The sequence below is a fragment of the Cervus elaphus genome, chromosome 16, assembly GCF_910594005.1.
Source record: "Cervus elaphus chromosome 16, mCerEla1.1, whole genome shotgun sequence".
In the NCBI taxonomy this organism is placed as follows: domain Eukaryota; kingdom Metazoa; phylum Chordata; class Mammalia; order Artiodactyla; family Cervidae; genus Cervus; species Cervus elaphus.
In genome coordinates this window covers 25977911-25997958 of record NC_057830.1, presented here as the reverse complement: position 1 = coordinate 25997958, position 20048 = coordinate 25977911, and the positions used below count along the sequence as shown (strand labels likewise).

The 20048-nt window shown below is 55.6% G+C and overlaps 1 protein-coding gene across 2 annotated transcripts; it reads right to left on the bottom strand.

Moving 5' to 3' along the window:
* Positions 1-965: 965 nt before the first annotated feature.
* On the bottom strand, positions 966-4674 carry BARX1 (BARX homeobox 1). 2 transcript variants are annotated; one of them, XM_043870567.1, is made up of 4 exons: positions 4233-4648; positions 2225-2516; positions 2058-2142; positions 966-1631 (listed from the first exon to the last, which is right to left on the bottom strand). In XM_043870567.1, the coding sequence occupies exons 1-4, from the start codon at positions 4453-4455 to the stop codon at positions 1467-1469; spliced, it is 765 nt and encodes a 254-aa protein (XP_043726502.1). In that variant the 5' UTR covers positions 4456-4648; the 3' UTR covers positions 966-1466. The 2 variants fall into 2 exon arrangements, with proteins under 2 accessions (XP_043726502.1, XP_043726503.1); XM_043870568.1 differs by lacking the exon at positions 966-1631 and adding an exon at positions 1691-2000 and having other exon boundaries at positions 2036-2142; positions 4233-4674.
* Positions 4675-20048: the final 15374 nt, after the last annotated feature.

Below are 20048 nucleotides of genomic sequence, written 5' to 3'. Positions count from 1 at the left end.
GTGAAAGCCATAACAGTTTTTACATTCTGAAATTCAAAGCCTGCATCTCAGTATAATGTTCCTGACTCTTTCCCCCTCTGTTTGCACCTGCCAAGGACCTGGTTTCAAATCTTGTTCCTGTTTGGAACTCTGCAGGGCCAAGTTTCCATCTGTCCCCTAGCTTTAACCAGTGGTGTGCTCATTTCCCCATCTCCATAGCCTGGTGGTAGTCCTAGAAAGCACACAAACAGGAACCAACTGGGGAGCTCGAAGCCCAGCTTAGGTCAGGGAGGAGCAACCGGAAACCTTCCCCAGTGAAAGGGGCTGGGTAGGGGGGCAGCAAGCACGTGCCACCAGGCCATGCCCTTGAAAAGGGGCACCCTGCAAGACTGAGCAGTTTGGGGTCCTCTGCCCTCTGCCTCAGGTACCCCCACTCAATTCCCAGGTGACTTCGCCCTGTGTATACTGTAGAAAACGTGAAAACTCCGGGAACCCGGTGCAATTGCAGGCAAGAGCTGCAGATGGTGGCCGGCCTTGAGGTGAGTCCTCGGTTTCCCGTCAGCCTTAGGAACGGCTGGCCAGAACAATCTCAAGGACCTCACAGTTAGTCCCTGAGACCGAACCAACAATCCGGGCAGCTTTCAGCCCGGGGCAACTTGCCGAGTAAGAGCGCGGTGGCCTGGGGCTCCCGCTCCTGTTGGCGACCGCTGTGTAGCCTGATTGCTGCCATCCGCAGCGCCCTGGGCAGAGAAGGAAGGGAGCAAGTTCGGACTGGCCTCTCATGCCCAAAGTGGAAGCGATTCCTAGGATCCTGCGGCAACCGAGCCGCCGGCGTGCCGGCCCCGGCCGGGTGGAGCTGGTTAAGGCTCGCGTCCATGGAACCCCGGGGCAAGGATGTTTCAGAAGCCACTGCGTGTGTCCCTCTTACCTCGCCGTGTCCCCCTCCAACCTCGCGGATTCAGAAACTCCCTCATCAAGTCCCGCTGTGTCATAAAATATTTTATTGGGAAAAAAAAAAATCACCGTCTTCGTAAGAGAGGGGTAGGGGCCCCAGCGACGTCGGTTTGTCTGGGCGCCATCTCCGGCCATGGTGGCCTGCGCCGGGCCGCGGGGTCCCCGACGCGTGGAAGCGCGTGTGTGCCTGGAGGCGTCTGGGCCCGGAGGCCGGCCAGAGGCGAGTGGGGGGTGCAGGAGAGGAGCGGGGCGTGAACGCGCGTGGAGCGCCTGGCGCCGCGGAGCTCCGAGCGGAGGCGACCTTCTGCCGCGTCTGATGTGAGTTTCCAGCCTGGGGCCCGCGAGCGCACTGGGGCCTCGGTTTGGCTTCAGGGTCTGTCCTTGTTTGGCCCCTAACTGTCCGCATTCAAGGTAATAATAAAAAGTTTAGAAAGCAAACGGCGTGGACGCAGCAGGCCGACTCGCGGCTTTCGGCGGATTCTGGGAGCCGCCGACTGCGCTGGGGTTCCCTGGGCCCGCACGTTCTGCCGCGCTCAGTCCTCGTGGCTCCGGTCGTTGGCCTCGCCTGGCGCCTCCGCCGTCTTCTCCGCCTCCTTGGCGCGCTCCTGCTCCGTCAGCTGTTCGCTCGTGGGGATGGAGTTCTTCTTTGGCCTCCCCTTGGGCTTGGTGGGAGACTCCAGGCCGCCGCCCTGTAGCACCTGCGAGGGATACCAGGGGCACTGGGTGAACTGGGACATGGCAGGGGATCCCGGCGCCCTGGAGAGGCAGACAGGACCTGGAGAGCCCAACGAGGCCATTGGAGGCCGCGCCTAGACCCGGGGAAATGGTGGCCATTTGTCCGAGCGCTGCTGGGGCGAAACGACCAGAGCTTTTCGGGCGGAGGGGTTCAAGTCTTCCAGGAACACCGAGAGCTCAGAAAGCACGAAAGGAACTGGACCAGGGCACCGGAAGGAAGCTGGGCTAGGGCACCCAGAGGGACAGAGGGCAAGGAGGGTCCCTCTGGGCACCAGGACGGAGGGAATCTGGAGGATTGGGCGCAAGTCTCCACGGTAGAGAGTAGAGTAACTCTCGACGGCTGCAGGGGCGTGGTGGCAAATAGCACAGAAAACCTTGAAAACACTTACTATTTTCTTCCACTTCATCCTTCGATTCTGGTACCACGTCTTAACCTGCAACTGGCTCAGACCCAGGGACTCGGCGAGATCTATTCTGGAAAGAGCGGGGTGCACCCTCAGCAGGGCATGCAGCCTCCCTCCCACTACCCTCTGGGCCCAGCCTGGCCCCGCGCTACCTGTCCGGAGTGGAGAGGTACTTCTGCTTCTCAAAGCGTTTCTCTAGGCCCATCAGCTGCAGCTCGGTGAACACGGTGCGGCTCCGACGCCCTTTCTTGGCCTTTGTGCCCGGCTCCCCAGCGCCTGGCGCCTCCAGCTTCCCGCGGAGCTGCAGCTCCAGCGGCAGGTGCGGAGCGCCCGCCGCGCCGGGAAGCCCAGGCCCCGCGGCCAGCAGCGCCGAGCCCAGTCCGGAGCAGCCGAGCGGCGCCAGCGGGAACTTAAACACCGCCGCCTGCTCGGCCTTCAGCACGGCTGCGGGGGAGAGAGTGGGGAGCCGGGTGAGCTCGAGCCGTGCTCCTCCTCTTGGTGATCCTCGCACCGTGCGCCCCTGCCGACAGCTCGCCCTCAGCCAGTGCCCCCGGCACAAAACCTTCGTGCTGGCCGGGAAGTGAGAAATCTGTGCTAGGCCGACCCTCCTCTACGCCGGGGTCCCAGAGTCTGGGAGGGGGACCTCCCCCACCCGGGCTCTGCCTGGCGTTCCCCAGGCCCCACTGCCCTGACATTTCAGGATTCCCAATGAACAAGGTCGAAGCTCCCAAACCAGTGGAGTATGTGTGTGACAGAAAAGGGAAACCAAGAAAAAACGGCACAGTTAGGAAGAGCATTTGCCCCCACCAAAATCGGCTTTGCTGCATGGGGGGGGGGGGGGCGGGCGGTGAGGAGCAGTTTGAATGGAGTAAGCAGTCTGCTGGTCTATGCAGGGCAAAACAGCCACCCGGAGGGACAGTCAGTGAGGGTGAAGTTGGGAGCTTCCCGGAAATTCCAAAGCACCCCCAAGAAATGGGAAATTTGTTCTCCTGTTTTCTCTCTTTAGACTCTTCCCCGCGAAGACATTTCAATTTTCATTAGTCCTAAATGATTTTTTATTTTTTGCCCGCTTCAAACGAATTATTAACAGCGCAGCTGGAAGCAAAAGACAGCAGAAATTGAACTCAAAACGAACCAACTGGTCCCGCTGCCCCTCAGGCAGGCGGATCACCGGCTGGAGGATCACTGGGTATAGAGGATGTCAGTTCCCTGGGCTGAGGTCCTGCTAGAAGGTAGGACGGCTCCCTGCCCGGATAGCATCTCACTACCAGTGGTGTTAGGCCCGCTGGAGTCAGGAAGGGCCCAGCAAGATGAGCGAGTGAAGTGAGGAGGCAGCGGGAGGGGAGAAGGGATCCTCGGGGGACGGCGAGAGGAAGGGCAGACCCACCCCACTGAGAGGAAGGTTGGAGAGAGATAGGGAAAGGTCAGAAGAGGGGATGCAGTGGAGAGGGCAGGCAGGTCAAGGCAGGGCCCGGACAAGGAAAGAAGAGAAGAGAACTGAAAGGAGCAGAAAAAGTCTGAGTTGCTGGTTCAGGCTCGGCCGAGGTGCCGCCGATCCGGAGCGCAAGGGCCAGTCCGGCAGCAGCTCACAGACAAGCCTCTTGTCCTCAGGCAAGGCCCAAGGGGGTCTACGCTACAGCACAGGCGGGTTCCTCGCCAGCCTGAGACCCTGGGCTCCGGGAGGCTCTGGGCTGGCTCCGGCCAGCGTCAGCCCCCAGCACAGCACTCAGACACACGGGCCTCCTCCGTCAAGGTCCAGCTTTCCCGGCTTGGGCAGCAACGGCCACTCCCAAGTCCTGTGGCGAAGGCCCAGGCGCCCGCGGCCTGAGGTCGCTTTGACCCGAAGTCTGACATTCGCAGTCTGGTCCAGCGCCCGCGATGGGGATGCGGGCTCGGGTCCCCGGGCTGGACTCCTTGGGGCTGGAAACCACAGGGTCGCAGTGAAGAAGAGAGCGAATGCTCTCCCGGCTGGCCTGGCCCACGGGCACGAGGCCTGGTTTCTGCGCGGCCCGGCGCCTGCCCCTTTTGCTTCCCTGCCTGGAACGCGCCGAAGGAACGGCCCAGGGCCTGCGTGCCCGGAGCTGCGTCCCGCAGAGGCCGCGGCTCGCTTCCTCCCGCCGAGCCCGGCCAGCGCCCCGCGGCCCCCGGACCCGCACGTACCCAGGTGGCTGTGGAAGGGCCGCGCCGCCAGTAGCGCCTGCACGCCGAACTTGAGCAGCTCGCCCGCGGCGGCGGCGGCGGCGGCGGGAGCGGCGCCCTTGGGCCCCGGAGGCTCAGTGAGGATTTCCTCGATCATGAAGCTGCGGTAGCGGTGCGGCCGGTGGTCGGCGCAGCCCTCGGGCGGCCCGAAGCGCGCTGCGCCCGGCTCCCCCGGCCGCTGCATCGCGGCTCCCGGAGCTCGGCGGCGTCAGCGGCTGGGGCGCGGGGCCCGCGCGGGGTCTAGGCCGGCCCGCAGCTCCCGGCGGCGCGCGGGCGCCGGCTCATGCCCCCTCCCCCGCCGGCCAGCCGGGCGGAGGCACAGGGCGCGGGCGGGGCGCGCGGGGCTCGGCTGGTCGGACCCGAGACTGCGCCCCCGCCCCGCTCTGCCGCGCCTCTAGCCCGGTCGGCCCCGCGTCACCGCCCCGCCCCGCCCCGCCCGGCCGCCCCGCCCCGCCCCGCGACACCGCCCCTCACCCCCCAGGCCGAGCCCGAGGGAGGGCCAGAGATGGGAGGGTGGCAGGAGGGAGGGGGCCGCGAGAGGGGCAGACCGACCCAGACGGAGGGAGACCCAGCGGAGCGCACGCCCAGGAAGGATAGAGCCGGAGAGCTCGGGACACAAGAACCCCAGGGATGGGAGATCGAGAGAGAGAGAGAGAGAGGTGAGACAGGGTCTAAGCGAGACACCGAGGGCCACACAAGATGCGAGACGGTGACGTGAGGATGCCAGGGACGCCGAGACGTGCGCAGAGAGCGACCGGCAGAGGCGCGGGAGTCAGCGGGCCGTGACGTGCCGGAGAGCACAGAGGCAAGCAGGACCGAAAGAGGGGGCAGTAAAGAAAGATGGGACAGCTAGCAAGGCGGGCAGCCTGGGCAGGGGTTAGGGAGCCCCGGAGAGATGGGCGGGGGTGGTGGAATAGAAAGCTCGGCTGGGAAGTGGGTGGCGGTGTTCAGCTTCCATGCCAGGACGCAGGGCCGCCCGCGGGGCTGGAGTGCAGCAGTGGGCCGACTGCAACTCGCAGGGCAGTGATCTTACCTGTGCCTCAGTTTACCAGGCACCGCCTCATTTCTCCGGAACCGCCCTGAGAGTCAGATTTCTCCAGCCAGAATTTGCTTATATTGTCAAGTGATATGTGGACCCCTCCACACAATCCTAGACGCTGTGGAATGGGTTAGGTTCCCCTAGTTAGAGCAAGAGGTGGATGCCAGGAAAAGGAAAGGCTGCAGATTTGCCTTTTCGCAGTTTTGGAGCAACAGAGAAAAACGGGTATTGGGTGGAGCTGGATGAGAAGCCACAGAGGAACCTGGGAGTCTGGAGATGAACTCTGGCTCCTGCCTCCTCTCTGAGCCTTAAGGGCCCCAATATGATTGAGGAAGGCCAGAGTCTTTATGGGTCTCTCTCTTTATCATTAGGGGAATATTAGTCCAAGTTAGGGAGTCAATCCCAAAGCTCAACTCTCCACTTAGTCTGTCTCTTTGGCATTGTCACTCACTGCCCCATTCTGGACCTGTCTCCTGACCTGTCCAGAGAAGATGCTGACATTTGATTTCAGGGAGGCTGTGAGGACTTTGGGGGGGGGGGGGGTGCTGTTCCCATGGGTCCACAGGATCAATTAGGGAGGAGTACATAGTTTGTCCAGACAAGGAGGGTGGTGTGTCAGTGGAGATGGGTGGGTGTCCCCAGGAGACTGGGGAGGGTGCCTACCCCTTCTCCTCCTGTCCCTTGGGAGTCCCTCAGCTGGGGTCCTGGGCCTCTTCTCTTTCCCCTGTGAGCTCTGCCTGGGACCTCAGTGGTCACCTCCGGGAAACAGGACCTACTTACTACACCCATGGCCCTGCCTCACCTCAAGATGGTGGAGCTTCTCAAGCTCTAGTTGCTGGTGGCAAAGCCCTGGCACCTGCGGATGAGGAGATGCCCAAGACTCTGTCCACAGGGACAGAGAGAAGTCTTACCAGAGGCTCTAAGAGCCCAGCTGCCCCTCCCCCTAGTTGTTGAGTGACTTCACCCAGGGCTGCACCTTTCTGAACCTCCCAGCCCTCCTCAGGACTGAAAAGACCTCCAGCTGCTCCATATGTGGGTGATCTTATGAGTCACAGGGCTGCTCAGAAGGGGATGGTGTGGGACCCACTAACAGTGAGGATATCCCACACAAGGCAGGCCTCTCTCCCAGTGAGAGGTAGGGAGACAGGGAGTGGGTCTGTGCCACCTCGGTTGGCCCAGCAGCCACCAGGCAAACAGAAAAAAGCCAGTGTCTCCCAGAGCTCTAGGCAGTCCAGCTGGAAGCCCCTTCCGGCTCACAGGCAAAGAGAACTTCTCCCTAGATAGGTGCTTGGGTATCACCCAGTCCAACAACCACCTACTTTCTCAGATGGTGAAACTAAGGCCCAGCAAGAGGAAAGTACTGGCCCAGGGACCACAGTGAGCAGGGTTTGTTTTCTATTTGCTCCTTGTGCATATGGCATGGGGCCCATTTTCCTCTCACCTCCTTCCACCTAGTAGGGCCCATCAGCCACCTCCGTCTTCTTTCCCTACTTTCCCAAGGGCACAGCCTATGGGTAGCCTACTGTGAGGGTCAAACCCAGCCACCCCCCCCCCCCCCGCTCCATCCCTTTACCTTTTATTTGTGCCCTTAACTGAAGCCACCTGGCTTTGAACCATCTCTGCTATAGGCACTTGCCTCCCTGAGGGTCTTAGGTCCTCCAGACTGGTGGAGCTCAGGACCCAGATCTGAGGACTTGGGAATCACATTGATCAGCTCTCACCAAATTCATTTTGCCTCCAGTCCTGGGTCAGCTTTAGGGGTAGGAGGTTATTTTCAGGATTGAGGCTTCACCTCTAGATTTTCGGGAGTCAGAAGACGAGTGCAGTCCAGTCCCCACCCTATTTCGCAGATGCTGAAGGGGAACACTTCCCCTCAGCTACTTGGGCTTAGCTTCTGGAGGTGTGAGTCATGGCAGGCGTCAGGAATAAGGCCCAAGGCTCTTTGGGGGAACATTGGAGACCCTAGCTGGTCCAAAGGGCTTCCTGTCACCCCTCAAGGCCCTTCCCTGGGTGGGTAGGCCTCTGATCTCCCATCTCTGGGCATGACTGTGCTCGGCTGTGATCCCAAAGATCTGCAGATAAACCCCCTTTTATGCGAAAAAATACTCACAAAAAGCAGCAGGGCCTCTTTTGCTTGGGAATTGCAGCATTATTGGCCGGCAAATGATTCCCAGAGAGTGGGGTCCTTCCTCCTTCCTTCCCAGAGAGAAGGGTCCCTCCTCCCGGTGGGTAACGGAGGCCCAGAGAAGGGAAAACCCCCTTGGGCGAAGGGGCCTCAGGGCCTATCGCGCGGTCCCAGCCTTGTAGCCCCCACCTCGGGGGGTGCAACCGCCGGGCCCAGCTCCTCCAGCCCGGGCCTCCCGCCGCCGCTGCCGCCTCGAAAATCCCGGAAACCGTCCGCTCTCGGCGGGCGCAGTGGAAAAGGTGACCTCAGCGCCCGCGGCCAGCCGCCCTCACCGCGGGCCGGGCGATGAGGGGCTCCGGGCAGCAGGGGGGTCTCGGCGCCGCCCGGACGCCGGGTGGGGCCCCCTCCCCGCTGCTGCTCTGCTCCTCAGACCCCACAGCCGCGCGCTGAAACGGCAACAGCGCGAGAGAGGATTACCTCCCTCTCTAACCGAACCCCGTCAGCCAAGGCACGCGGGTTCCAGACCTTCCCCTCCTCCAGCTAAGGGCTCCTCCTCCCCTGGCGCCTCCCGGGTGGGTTTCTGGAGCCGATGGGGCGAAGGGGTCCCGAACCATTGTACAGATGAGGAAGCTGAGTCCGGCTGTGCGCAGGCCGGGGCAAAGTCTGTGACCTGGTCTGGATGCTTCTGCATTATCCGGAGTGTTCTGGGCCCAGATCCCCCTCCAGCACCCACCGAACCCCGGCCCTTTTTCGTTGTCTCCTTTCCCAGTTGTCGGGGGTTTGCGTCCTGCTCCGCAGAACAGAGTCGGGAATGGGAGCCACCCAGAGCGGTTTCTTCTGGACCTATTTGCTCACCCCTGGGCGCAACCTCCCGTAGGCAGCTGCTGGGAGGGGCGCCACACCTCCCCCCACACCCAAGTGACCCAGGAACGGAGCAGCGAGGCACTTCCCGGTCTCTGTCACCCTTGGCAACCCGGCGTCCCTCGCCCTTGTGCCGGGTCTCCTCAAGGATGCCCGCGGTCGCGTCGGCGCCCAGAACGAAAGTCATCCTCTACGCGCTTCTTTTGAAAGCGGTCCCTTGTGGTTGTCCCCGGCCCAGGGCAGGCTAACGCTGGTGGCTGAGGCTCTCCGGCGGCCGCACCGGCTCCGTCTCCGTGGACCATGCCAGGAGGAGCATACCAGGAACGCATCGTTCGTCCTGAGGCCCCGTGCCCCATTCTTGCTCATAATGTCTGGATTCAAGACTGGCGACATCTGCCTTAGCTTCAGAACAGAAAATCTCGATGTTACAAAATTACTCCGTCTCCACGCTCCTAGGTCACACCGCCTGATGACCGCACGATCACTTTCTCTTTGGAGAAGCGGATCTCTAATGATGCCTTCCTTTATGAACATTTCAAGTCATGTGTGGACTTTTCGTTTTGAATCGTTTCAAACACCTGTGAGCTCAGGGCTCAAAGAGCGTTGGGAGGACAGCGCCTTGAGACACATCCCCCTCTCTCCCCTTCAAATTCTCCCTCTTCAAGTAATTTACAAATTTGTTCCTCTGGAAATAGTTACTTTATTTTTGTTTTGTAACTATTTTTTTTAACGTGTGATTTTCTTTAGAAATGTGTTTTAAAGGCTAGATCCATAGGTAGGCAGTAATTGCCTTGACCCAGCCAGGATCCCGTTCTTGATGCCCCCAGAAACCCAAAGCGTTCCTGCTGGACACAGCACAGACCCCAAAGCCGTTCTGCACTCGCCCCTAGGCATTTCAGCCTAGCTGGGGAGGTTTGAGCAACTACCTTGGTTCCGAGTGGAATCCTGAACAGTATCTGCACTGGAGGCCACACGCAGGGCCGGGAAGTAGTGGCCGCGAGTGCCTCCATTCTCTGGGGCCCCAAGACTCGGGCGGCACCTCCTGCGCGCAGATATCCACGCCGTGTGTAGGCGGCCCGGGGTCTCCCGCCGGCTTCTCCCTCAAATTTGCGCAGGTCCTTCGAGAACGTGCTCTGAAACAAGGGCGCTGTGCTCCAGGGACACGGTGCTAAGGAGCAGGAGGCTGGGTCCGACGCCTGCCCGGGCGCCAGTCAGGGACCCCAGTCCAGGCTCCCAGCCGTTCTGGCCTTTGAGAGAACGAGGTGCTCGCTTGCCTGGGCCACTGTCCTCCTGAAGCCGCGGGACCGGCCTCGGCGACAGGACAGAAAAGGAGAGGTCCCACGGCAGAGGCCGGTCCCTCCAAACAGATGCGCAGGCAAGGTTCATGAAAATGGCTCAAGCTTTGTTTTTCTTCCTTTTTTTTCCTCCCTTCCTTCTTAGCTGTTCGTTCTCTCTTCCCTCCCTTCATGTGTTTGCCCTTTTTCTTCTTTAGCCTGCTTCCTCTGCAGGCTTCTCCTCCCTCTTTTCTTGCGCTCTTGCTCCTTCCCTTCGTCTCCTTCCCTGCTTCTCTGCTCTCTCCCTTTCCTTGATTCCTTTGGTCAGAAGGAGTCCACATCCCAGTCTGTCTCCCTGGTAATAAAGGGAGGGGCCTCGTACTCACCAGGGGACCTCCAGGTACCCCACTGCAGAGCCCTGGGAGGCTTATGTGGGCTGTGGACCTGGGGTAGGGTCTCCTCCCAGCTAGCTGGGCATCCGAGGTGGCAAAGCTGAGTGAGGCCAAAGACTGAATTTGTGACCCAGCCAGGCGAGGCGGGTACATCTCCTCCAGAGTGTCTTCCAACAGATGGGAGGCCGGAACATATTGCCCCTTTCAAGAGGAAATTCACACCTGCACTGTCCTCCCTAACACAGAAATCCCTTCTCCTCTGCAGTATTGGGAGGGGAGGGGGCGGGGAGTAAAGAGGAAAGAGAAGCCACAATCACCTTGTTCCTTAGACACCAGGCCAGACCCAGTCTCTGGTTCCTGGGCTCCAGTCCAGTCCTTCTCCTGCTGGTCTGAGTGAGATAAAGGGTCTAGGAGCTTGGTGCCCAGTGCACATACACCTGTGCTTCCAGCACTCTTTTGTACACGCTCCTCAGTGCCAAGCATGGGCACAGAGGCCCTGCTTGCAAATGTCCAAATGCCGTGCAGGGCACACACAGAACCTGCGATGCAAGCTCATTCCCTGTTTCCCCAAATAAAAAAACAAGAAGGGATGAGCTAGATAAATACTTCTTTCTTACCAATTTTAACAGTCTAGATCAAGGGTTGAAAAACTTTCTGTAAAAGGCCAGATAAGTAAATATTTTAAGGTTTGTGGGCTGTATGGGTCTGGTGCAGCGCCTCCATTCTGCCTTTGAGCATGAATGCTGCCATAGGGAACATATAAAGGAGTGAATGTGGCTCTGTGCCAGTCTCACGCCTTATGCACATCAAAACTTGAATTTCATCTAATTTTCGTAAAATATTATGTCACAAATATTTGTCCTATCTCTATTTGTTTCAACTATTTAAAAATGTGAAAAACATTCTCAGTTCACAGGCCATGCAAAAACAGGCAATGGGCCACAGTTGCCAATTCCTAGTCTATGAGTCTAGATGCAAATTCTTCTGATTGCCCAAATATGTGCACCTCTGTATCTGAAGGGTTACCTTATTTAAAAAACATTTAAAATTTTTTTTCTGTGAAAGCACTCATTATTTTTGCAGTATTGTAGCCTTAGAAACACAAATCATTAAGTTCATTTCCTACTCCCATGTCTGAATTCTCAACAATTTAAAGTCTTCCTGATACTAATACACCCGGGCACTGGGTTGGATGCTTTTCAACCATCATCTCATTTAATCCCACAATAGTCTTTAGAGTAGGAATTATTCACCCTATCCAGCTTCTTGCATACTCCTTGTGACAGTACACTCACTCCCTTCAGTGGCAGCCCTAACGGACTCTAAAGGCTGATTCCTCTGGAGAACCCCAGCTGCTGAGAGCTCAGGGACCTGGCTGGCAGCCCTGGAAGGTCAAAGGCCAGCAAGGGTGTGAGTGCTCCCTCCAGGACCATCCTTTCCCATCTCCTCTCAATTCCAAGTAAATCCCCTCCAGCTGTTGAAACATGCATTGGACAGGGGGCCGCAGCCTTGACTTTCTGGGAGTTTCCCAAGCCCTGAGCTTTTGCAGGCCTTTGCAGCTGCCAAGTGACAAATCCTGCAAGGAATAGGCAAAAGGAAAGAATATGACAGAAGAAAAGCTATTATAAATGTGTTACTTGCTAAAAGTGTTTCCAGGAAATCTTGCACAAGCGGAGGCCTCACCCTCTTCTTCTGCATCTTCAATGGCTTTTGCGCCCTCTGCTGGTCAGATTGAATCCTAACCAGACTCACTCGGATCCATCTTTATTTTTCAAAAGGAAAAGCGACCCAGAACTTTATCTTCCTCTTGTGTACCAGTCGCTTGCTGGGTGCTGAGCAGGAGTGAGGAGATACCCTCAGGGAGTGCAGTTTATGGAGAGAGATGGACAAATGTGCTTACAAGTGACAACAAGGTGCGGGGGAGGGGGATGGCTTCCTAGAGCAGGTGACATGATCTAAACCCCTTGAGGGGTGCGGAGCTTCCAGACGCAGACGCAGTAAGCTCCTGCTTCTGGAGGTTGTTAGTGTTCCAATCGGTGGCTGGCAGCATGTGCAGGATGTTTTTAAATGTCTGGATACTTTAGTGCCAGCCACAACTGGCCTTCAGAGACGTAACAGCCCTCTGTGCTCCATGCTTGGGATGTCTCTGCATTCAGTCACGGGTTCCACTGTGTACTCCCCGACATGAAGTAGCCCTCAAAACCATCTGAAGAGCATGTCTTCTGTGGGGGCTTTGTCACCCTCCCCCTTACATTATCTCCTTTCATCTCACTCTGGGAAGAGGGCATTTTTACCCTTGATGTACAGGTAAGTCAGTAGAGGTAGCAGAGCAACTTCATTTGTCCAAGTGGTGAGCTGGTATTTGAACCAGCACTCTGTCCATAGCACTGCAGTGACCTCTTTGGTTGGGGAGGCGGTGGGGGGGGGTCCTCCACTTTCTGACTTAACCTCTGTTTTCTCTCCAAGCCCTGATTTCTACTGAGGTTTATACCAGTAGCTCCATCTGCCAAAGGTCACTTCCAGGCAGGTGCCCACAGACATGCTGTGCTCACTGGGCCGGAATCTGGACTCATCGTCTCTCGCCTCCCCCTAGGCTGCTGCTGCTGTTCCCCATGCAGGGGGGCATCCGCTGGAGTGGTCATCAGTGTACACACGCTTTACCACCCACCAGCCAGGAGGGCCTGCGAGGCAGGCCCCACTCTTACCAGAGCACTCACAGAAGCCAAGGCATCCCCATTCAGCCGGCAGGGTAGTCAGCGTACTGGACTCCTTCCATGGTCCAACCCAGGCCGACCCCAGCTGTGTAGGAGGGCATATGGGTAGAGAGGACAGAAGGTAACCAAAGGTGGTGGCTTTGAGAAGGACAGGCTGCTTTGGGAACCTGAGGAGACAATAGAGAAGGCTGCGGAGGGGACGGCTGAGTAGGTATCTGGGTGTAGCAGGGCTGGAAAGCCCACCCACGTGCTGAGCTCCGAGCGGGCTTTTGAGCCTTTCTGTGATGTCTGGGAAGTCACCCATTTTGAGGCTGAAGGGCTTGTTCCAGAAACAAGCTTGTTCCCAAATGGTTTTGCATTTGATGTTGCCCACAGCAGCTTGTCCTCAGTCAGGGAGTTAACAATTGTAGATGCTCCTAGTGCCCAAAGACAGCCTGGAGACCCTGAGGCGGGTCTGAGGACCTCTGCTGTGGCCCCACTTACAGGCTACATAACCACTAGGAGTGTCATCGACCAAGCTGGAAATGGCACCTCCTGGTTGTGCAACGCACAACCCCTGTCCCCCCCAGCTTTGTCCAGCAGTCCTGCCAATTATTTATTTCCTTCTGTTTTCATAGAACCGTATGGGGTTGAAGAGACTGTTGTTGTTAAATTTTATGGCATTATATATGCCCCTTTTCCAAATGATAAGCCACAATTTGAAATCACAAAGGAAAACATATCCTATCTTCATACTCATGTTAAAAATCTAGAAATTTAGAAATCTACTGCCTAGCCGTGTTATATTTCTGTTACAGATTAGAGCAAACTTTCTCTTGAAGTTTTGAGTAAGGGACATAGGCAGACCAAATTCTAAGACTGCCCCTTGGTGTGTGTACACACCCTATGTAAGCCTTCCCCTTGAATGTGTGATAGACTGTCACTGCCCTGACTGTGTTACCTTATGTGGAAAAAGGGGCTTCCCTAGTGGCTCAGATGGTAAAGAATCTGCCTGCAATGCAGGAGACCTGGGTTGATCCCTGGGTTGGGAAAATCCCCTGGAGAAAGGAACGGCTACCCACTCCAGTATTCTCGCCTGGAGAATTCCCATAGACAGAGGAGCCTGGCAGGTTACAGTCCCTGGGTCATAAAGAGTTTGGCACAATTGAACAACTAATGCCATATGGCAAAAGGGATTTTGCTAATGTGATTAAGGTCCCTAACTGGTTGGTGTTGAAATGATCAAAAGGAAGATTATTCTGGACTTGACTTAAGTAGATGACCCCTTTTAGACCTCCCTGGGGTCTGAGCAGTTCTTCTACAGGCCTTGAAGTCAGCTGCCACATTGTGAGGGGGCACACAGGGGATGTGCGACCAGGGCCCCACAGTGGCCTCAAGGAACTAAGAGCAAGGGAATAGATTCTGCTCACAGCCTGAGTGAGAAGAGCTTCACAGTGGATCCATCCCCAGCTGGGCCTCCAGATGAGACCACATCCCTGATTGCTACTCTGTGAGGCCCCAGGCAGAAGACCCAGCTAAGCCCTGCCTGGAGTCCCGACCCACAGACACCCTGAGATAACATGTGTACATTGCATTATGCACTGCATTTGCAATAATTTGTTATTCAGGAATAGAAACCAGTTCAGTAAGTTACTTGTGCATGGGCCAATCCTGACTTCTGCCTTGAGAGGGACTATCATGTGCCCTTAGTCCCCACATGCATCCTGACTCCCAAGGAAGCCCCTCTGGCAGGCAGCTGGCCACAGTGTGGGCGGGATCTACACGGTGCTTCCTCACCTAGGGTGGAGAACAAGAGAAGTGATTCCGATCACCAGTGTCCTGGTATCCTGCAACCGCCCACTCACTATGATTAAGAATGAATCCAGGGAAGACTCCACCCAGAGAGGGAAAGCTGCTCTAAGCCTCTCTGAGGCTGCAGAGCTGGCCGGTGTTGCATGCAGACCCAGGGCAAACTAGGAGTGAGGTGGGGGAAGATGTGCGTCCAGTTCCTCTTTCTCTCTTTCTCTGGGCTCTGGGAGGTGGGATGCAGTAGCACCTGGAGTTTGACTCCATTCTCAGGCATTTGGCCTGGTGCAACCAGGGCCTGTCTGCTCAGTCCCCGCCTCCCTATTTGAAGTTTGTTCTGTGGCCATGTCACAGTCCCCCCGCCCCCCACCCAGCCCCACTCTCACAGCAAATGTATTGCCCACAGGCCGCCTCCACTCCCTCCTGGTGACAGACTTCAGTCACCAGGTCCTACCCTCTGCCTGCTGCACCTGGACTAGAGCTCCTGGTAGGAGCCAGTTGTGGCCACAAGACCGGACCTTTCTGCTGGCCGGGCCCTAGTCACTGTGGTTTTGATAGACTGCTGAATCCTGCTCCAGTTCTCTGTGTCCTCTTCTCACGCCCCCTCAGTTCAGGTCAGTTCAGTCGCTCAGTCGTGTCTGACTCTTTGCGACTGTATAAACCGCAGCACGCCAGGCCTCCCTGTGCATCACCAACTCCAGGAGTTCATCCAAACCCATGTCCATTGAGTCGGTGATGCCATCCAACCATCTCATCCTCTGTCGTCCCCTTCTCCTCCTGCCCTCAATCTTTCCCAGCATCAGGGTCTTTTCAAATGAGTCAACTCTCCGCATCAGGTGGCCAAAGTATTGGAGTTTCAGCTTCATCAGTCCTTTCAATGAACACCCAGGACTGATCTCCTTTAGGATGGACTGGTTGGATCTCCTCACAGTCCAAGGGACTCTCAAGAGTCTTCTCCAACACCACAGTTCAAAAGCATCAATTCTTCAGTGCTCAGCTTTCTTTATAGTCCAACTCTCACATCCATACATGACCACTGGAAAAACCATAGCCTTGACTAGACAGACCTTTGTTGACAAATGTCTCTGCTTTTCAATATGCTGTCTAGGTTGGTCATAACTTTCCTTCCAAGGAGTAGCATCTTTTAATTTCATGACTGCAATTACCATCTGCAGTGATTTTGGAGCCCAGAAAAATAAAGTCAGCCACTGTTTCTACTGTTTCCCCATATATTTGCCATGAAGTGATAGGACCAGATGCCATGATCTTAGTTTTCTGAATGTTGAGCTTTAAGTCAGCTTTTTCCCTCTCCTCTTTCACTTTCATCAAAAGGCTCTTTAGTTCTTCTTCACTTTCTGCCATAAGGGTGGTGTCATCTGCATATCTGAGGTTATAGATATTTCTCCCAGCAATCTTGATTCCAGCTTATGCTTCCTCCAGCCCAGCATTTCTCATGATGTACTCTGCATATAAGTTAAATAAGCAAGGTGACAATATACAGCCTTGACGTACTCCTTTTCCTATTTGGAACCAGTCTGTTGTTCCATGTCCAGTTCTAACTGTTGCTTCCTGACTTGCATATAGGTTTCTCGGGAGGCAGGTCAGGTGGTCTGGTATTCCCATCTCTTTCAGAATTTTCCACAGTTCATTAAGTTAGAGGAAATCAGGGCTGTGAGAGAGTGGCAGAGCTGGCTAATTTCTAGCAGGGAACTTACACAGACTGTGTGCTGATTACACTGGATCACATACTGGGAAGGTTCCTCCCTTTCCAGTTATTCTTCATCGTCCTGATTTTGTTGAGTCCCACGTCTCACCTTGCTGCTGGTATGGGTGCAGTGTGCTCACAGACTGGCCACTCTTCCTTCAGCCGCCGAATCCAGCCTCAGTTGTGCAGCACCGGGCAGGTAGCAGTGCTGGCCATGCAGGGACAGAGGGGTGTTGTAATTGGATTTATCGTTATAGTTAACTACTCCTGATTTTTCCTAAGTGATGCTGAGTGGTTGTTTTTGTTTTTAGGATCTGTGAAAGAAAGTGTCGCTTAGTCGTATCCAACTCTTTGCAACCCTATGAATCGTAGCCCACCAGGCTCCTCTGTCCATAGGATTTTCCAAGCAAGAATACTGGAGTAGCTTGCCATTTCCTACTCCAGGGGATTTTCCCAACCCAGGGATCGAACGGGTGTCTCCTGCATTGCAGGCATATTTTTTACCATCTGAGCCACATCCAGGTAAATTTTAGATACATTGAGTTAGTTAGAGCAATGCCACTTAAAGGGGGAAAAAAATCAGATAAACAGTAGCACTGGTGATTCATGAGGAAATGACGTGATCATGGAGGTGGTGTGAGCAGGGCAGCATAGATTTGGATTCGGATTTCACTCAGTAACCTGGGGCACCAGCCTTCTTTGTGCTTAAATTTCTTTCACCAAGAAAGGACAATAACATTGTGAGGACCCACTATGTGCATATTCACAAAGCTCTCAACCGTGCAGCACCTGCTAGGTGAGTGTTTGTTAAATAGAACTGACAAATGGGGTTAAGGAAGCCTGCATAGTGAGTCCTTTTAGATGCTGCCAATGGCTATTCCTGTAGGGACTTTCTGACCCCAGGCTGAGAGGGGCTGCCCCTGCGCTGACACCTGTAGCCCCAGATTTTCTCTGCCACTTGCTTCTCTTGTCCCCTAGACAGGACCCTTATCAGTCCTGGCAGGAGGAAAGTGAAAAAAGTGAAAGTGAAGTCGCTCAGTCATGTCCGACTCTTTGCGACCCCATGGACTGTAGCCTACCAGGCTCCTCCGTCCATGGGATTTTCCAGGCAAGAATACTGGAGTGGGTTGCCATTTCCTTCTCCAGGGGATCTTCCCGACCCAGGGATCGAGGGTCTCCCGCGTTGTAGGCAGAAGTCAGGGCTCAACTTAACATCTGCATGGTGCCCCTATAGGCAACAAAGTGAACTGCAGCCAGATGGGCAGTGGCCACCTGGAGCCCTGAGGCTGGTGCTGGTCATGGTGGAGTGGTGGGGGGGAGGGGGGGATGTGCGGCTGGGCTGGGGAGAAGAGTGGGTGAGGCTGGGCTGGAGAGTGGTTGTTTTTGGAAGTTTACTGTGCTGGTGGCCAAGAGAGCCATCTCCAGGGCTTGGAGACAACAAGCCTAATCTGATTTCCAGGCCCTGCTGCCCTCCCAGCGAGGCCCTGGAGCTCCTGATGCCAGAACCCCCTTGAGTTGGGCAGAGGCTTTGTTCCAGTTAGATGTTCCAACAAAGCAGAGTCATGCTGGACTGTCCTTCCTAAGGCCTTTGTCACTGGGGTAGACCTCCAACATCTGGTAGGGTGGAAGAGTTGGGAGGGCCTCCAACCCCAAGGACTGCTCACCCCCATCCCAGTGTCCATCCCCCTCCTTAAAGGCCTTGCCCAGCCCCGGGTCTGTCTCAGGGAGTCTATTCACTCATCCCACCTGAGGAAGGATAAGGCGACAGGGCCAGAAGCTCTCCAGGCTGCTGCTCGCCGCCGGCCCGGCCACCCTGTTTCCTCTGGGGCCCCTTCAATCTCACAGGCCAGAATCCCTTATAAATGTTGTGCAGTTCAGTGAACTGTGCCCCGTGTCACCGGTGAGGAGGCTTGCATGCTAAGTTGTTTTAGTCATGTCCCCCTCTTTGCAACCCCATGGACTGTAGCTCGCCAGGCTCCTCTGTCCATGGGATTCTCCAGGCAAGAATACTGGAGTGGGTTGCCATGCCCTCCTCCAGGGGATCTTCCTGATCCAGGGATCGAACCCACGTCTCTTATGTCTCCTTCACTGGCAGGCGTGTTCTTGACCACTAGCGCCACCTGGGAAGCCCAGTGAGAAGAAGGCTATGTCAATACATTGCGTCACCCCTGAGAGACTCAGTTTCCCATCATAAAATAAAAATCAGACCAACTTCCTTATCACAGGATTTCTCAGCACTTGGTCTATAGCAGGTACTTAACGAACAGACGCTCCCACTTGCTGCATGCAAAACTGAGGAGGGGAGGGGCTCACTCCAAGCCACACGGCTCGTGGCGGGATTGGAAGGACACATATGGTCACAACAGGCTGTAAAGAAAGCCTCCTCTCCTGGGAGGCTGGCGAGGCCAAGGTCTGTGTCTGCTCCTGCTGTGAGTCCATCACTCATTGGCCCACCGAGTGGCTCTGTGTGGGGACTGCTCTTGAGGAGCAGAGGGGAAGAGAGAATTCTGGAGAGTTTCAAATTGGTGATTAAGTGGTCCAGCTTGGAGGTGATGCTGGTCGCTTTCCTTGACAACCCGACCAGAGCTAGGACAATCCTGCCACACGCACAGCAGGGCTGGGACGAGCACTCCAGGAAGCCAAAGCTCAGAGCGGGGGTCCTGCCTCCAGGCTGCTCCCCTCGCTCTGTGGCATCCCCAGTCTGTCTCTCCCTTAGTGAGGTAGGGTCTCAGGGGTGAAAGAGATCTCCAAGCACCCTCCTGCCCAATACTGTGACAACCAATTCATGTGTGTCTTGACCAGTCATGTCTCCCTGACTGTTCTGGCTCCAGCCTTCACTAGTTTGGGAGACAAACATTGAAACCTGCCTGAGCTTTATCTTTCTCATCTCTCCATGGGGGACAGTAGCAATCCCATGTTCCGGGATTAGTGTGAGAGTGAAATGAGATAATACGTTCAAGGTGCTTAGCAGAAGGCCAGGAACAGGGTAAGTGCTCACAAAATTGGAACAATAAGATACTTTTAAGTGCTCAGAAAATCCTTTAGTGATTACCCTTTGAATGAGTATCTTCTACCATACACCTAAGCCCTTTGGCATAAGGCAGTGTTGTCCCCATCTTTCTGACCAGAAAACTGAGTCTAGAGGCATTACAGAAAATGCCCAAGGAAGCTAGTAAAAGCAGAGTCAAGTTTGAATCCTATGCTAGGAAGTCTATGGTTGCCCTATCCTGGGTGCAGGAAACTAGTGGCCAGGTGGTAGGGATGAAGCTCATATGTACCAATGCCCAGAATAAAGGGTGGATATTGAAGCACTGAGAGGAACAGTGCAGAGGTCACGATAGAAGATGCTGGCACTGCATGGGTGCATTTCAGGGCAGTCTTGGAGGCCTGCGTGCAAAGACGCAGCTGGGTGGTTCTAGATAAAGATGCTGGCATGCAATAGGAATTTGCCGTACGACTCAGGGAACTCAAACTGGGGCTCAATGACAACCTAGAAGGGTAGGATAGGGAGGGAGGTGGGGGGGATGTTCAAGTGGGAGGGGACATGGGTAAACCTATGACTAATTCCTGTTAATGTTTGGTAGAAACCAACGCAATACCATAAAGCAATTGTCCTTCAATTAAAAATAAGTAAATTTTAAAAAAGAAAAAAAGAATTTCCCAGATTAATAAGGAATAAAATAAAAATAAACTTTAAATTCTTGAAAAAAAAATGCTGGCATGGTGTTCTCCCATCCGCAACACTCCGGTCCACCTAGGCATCTTCTTGAAGAAGCTCAAGTCAGGGCCCAGAGCTGAGAGCAGGGACAGAAGCCCAGGCTGTGGGACTCCTGTTTTGCTTCCTGGAGTCTGTGCCTGTCAAGTGTTTTGCCAAGTGTCCCC

Excerpts from the sequence above, each read along its gene's own strand:
- BARX1 (XM_043870567.1), bottom strand. The coding sequence starts at position 4,455 with ATGCAGCGGCCGGGGGAGCCGGGCGCAGCGCGCTTCGGGCCGCCCGAG. Across the intron at positions 2,517-4,232 it reads GCCCTTCCACAGCCACCTGG|CCGTGCTGAAGGCCGAGCAG; the intron begins GTACGTGCGGGT and ends TCTCCCCCGCAG. Across the intron at positions 1,632-2,057 it reads GGATGAAGTGGAAGAAAATA|GTGCTACAGGGCGGCGGCCT; the intron begins GTAAGTGTTTTC and ends TATCCCTCGCAG.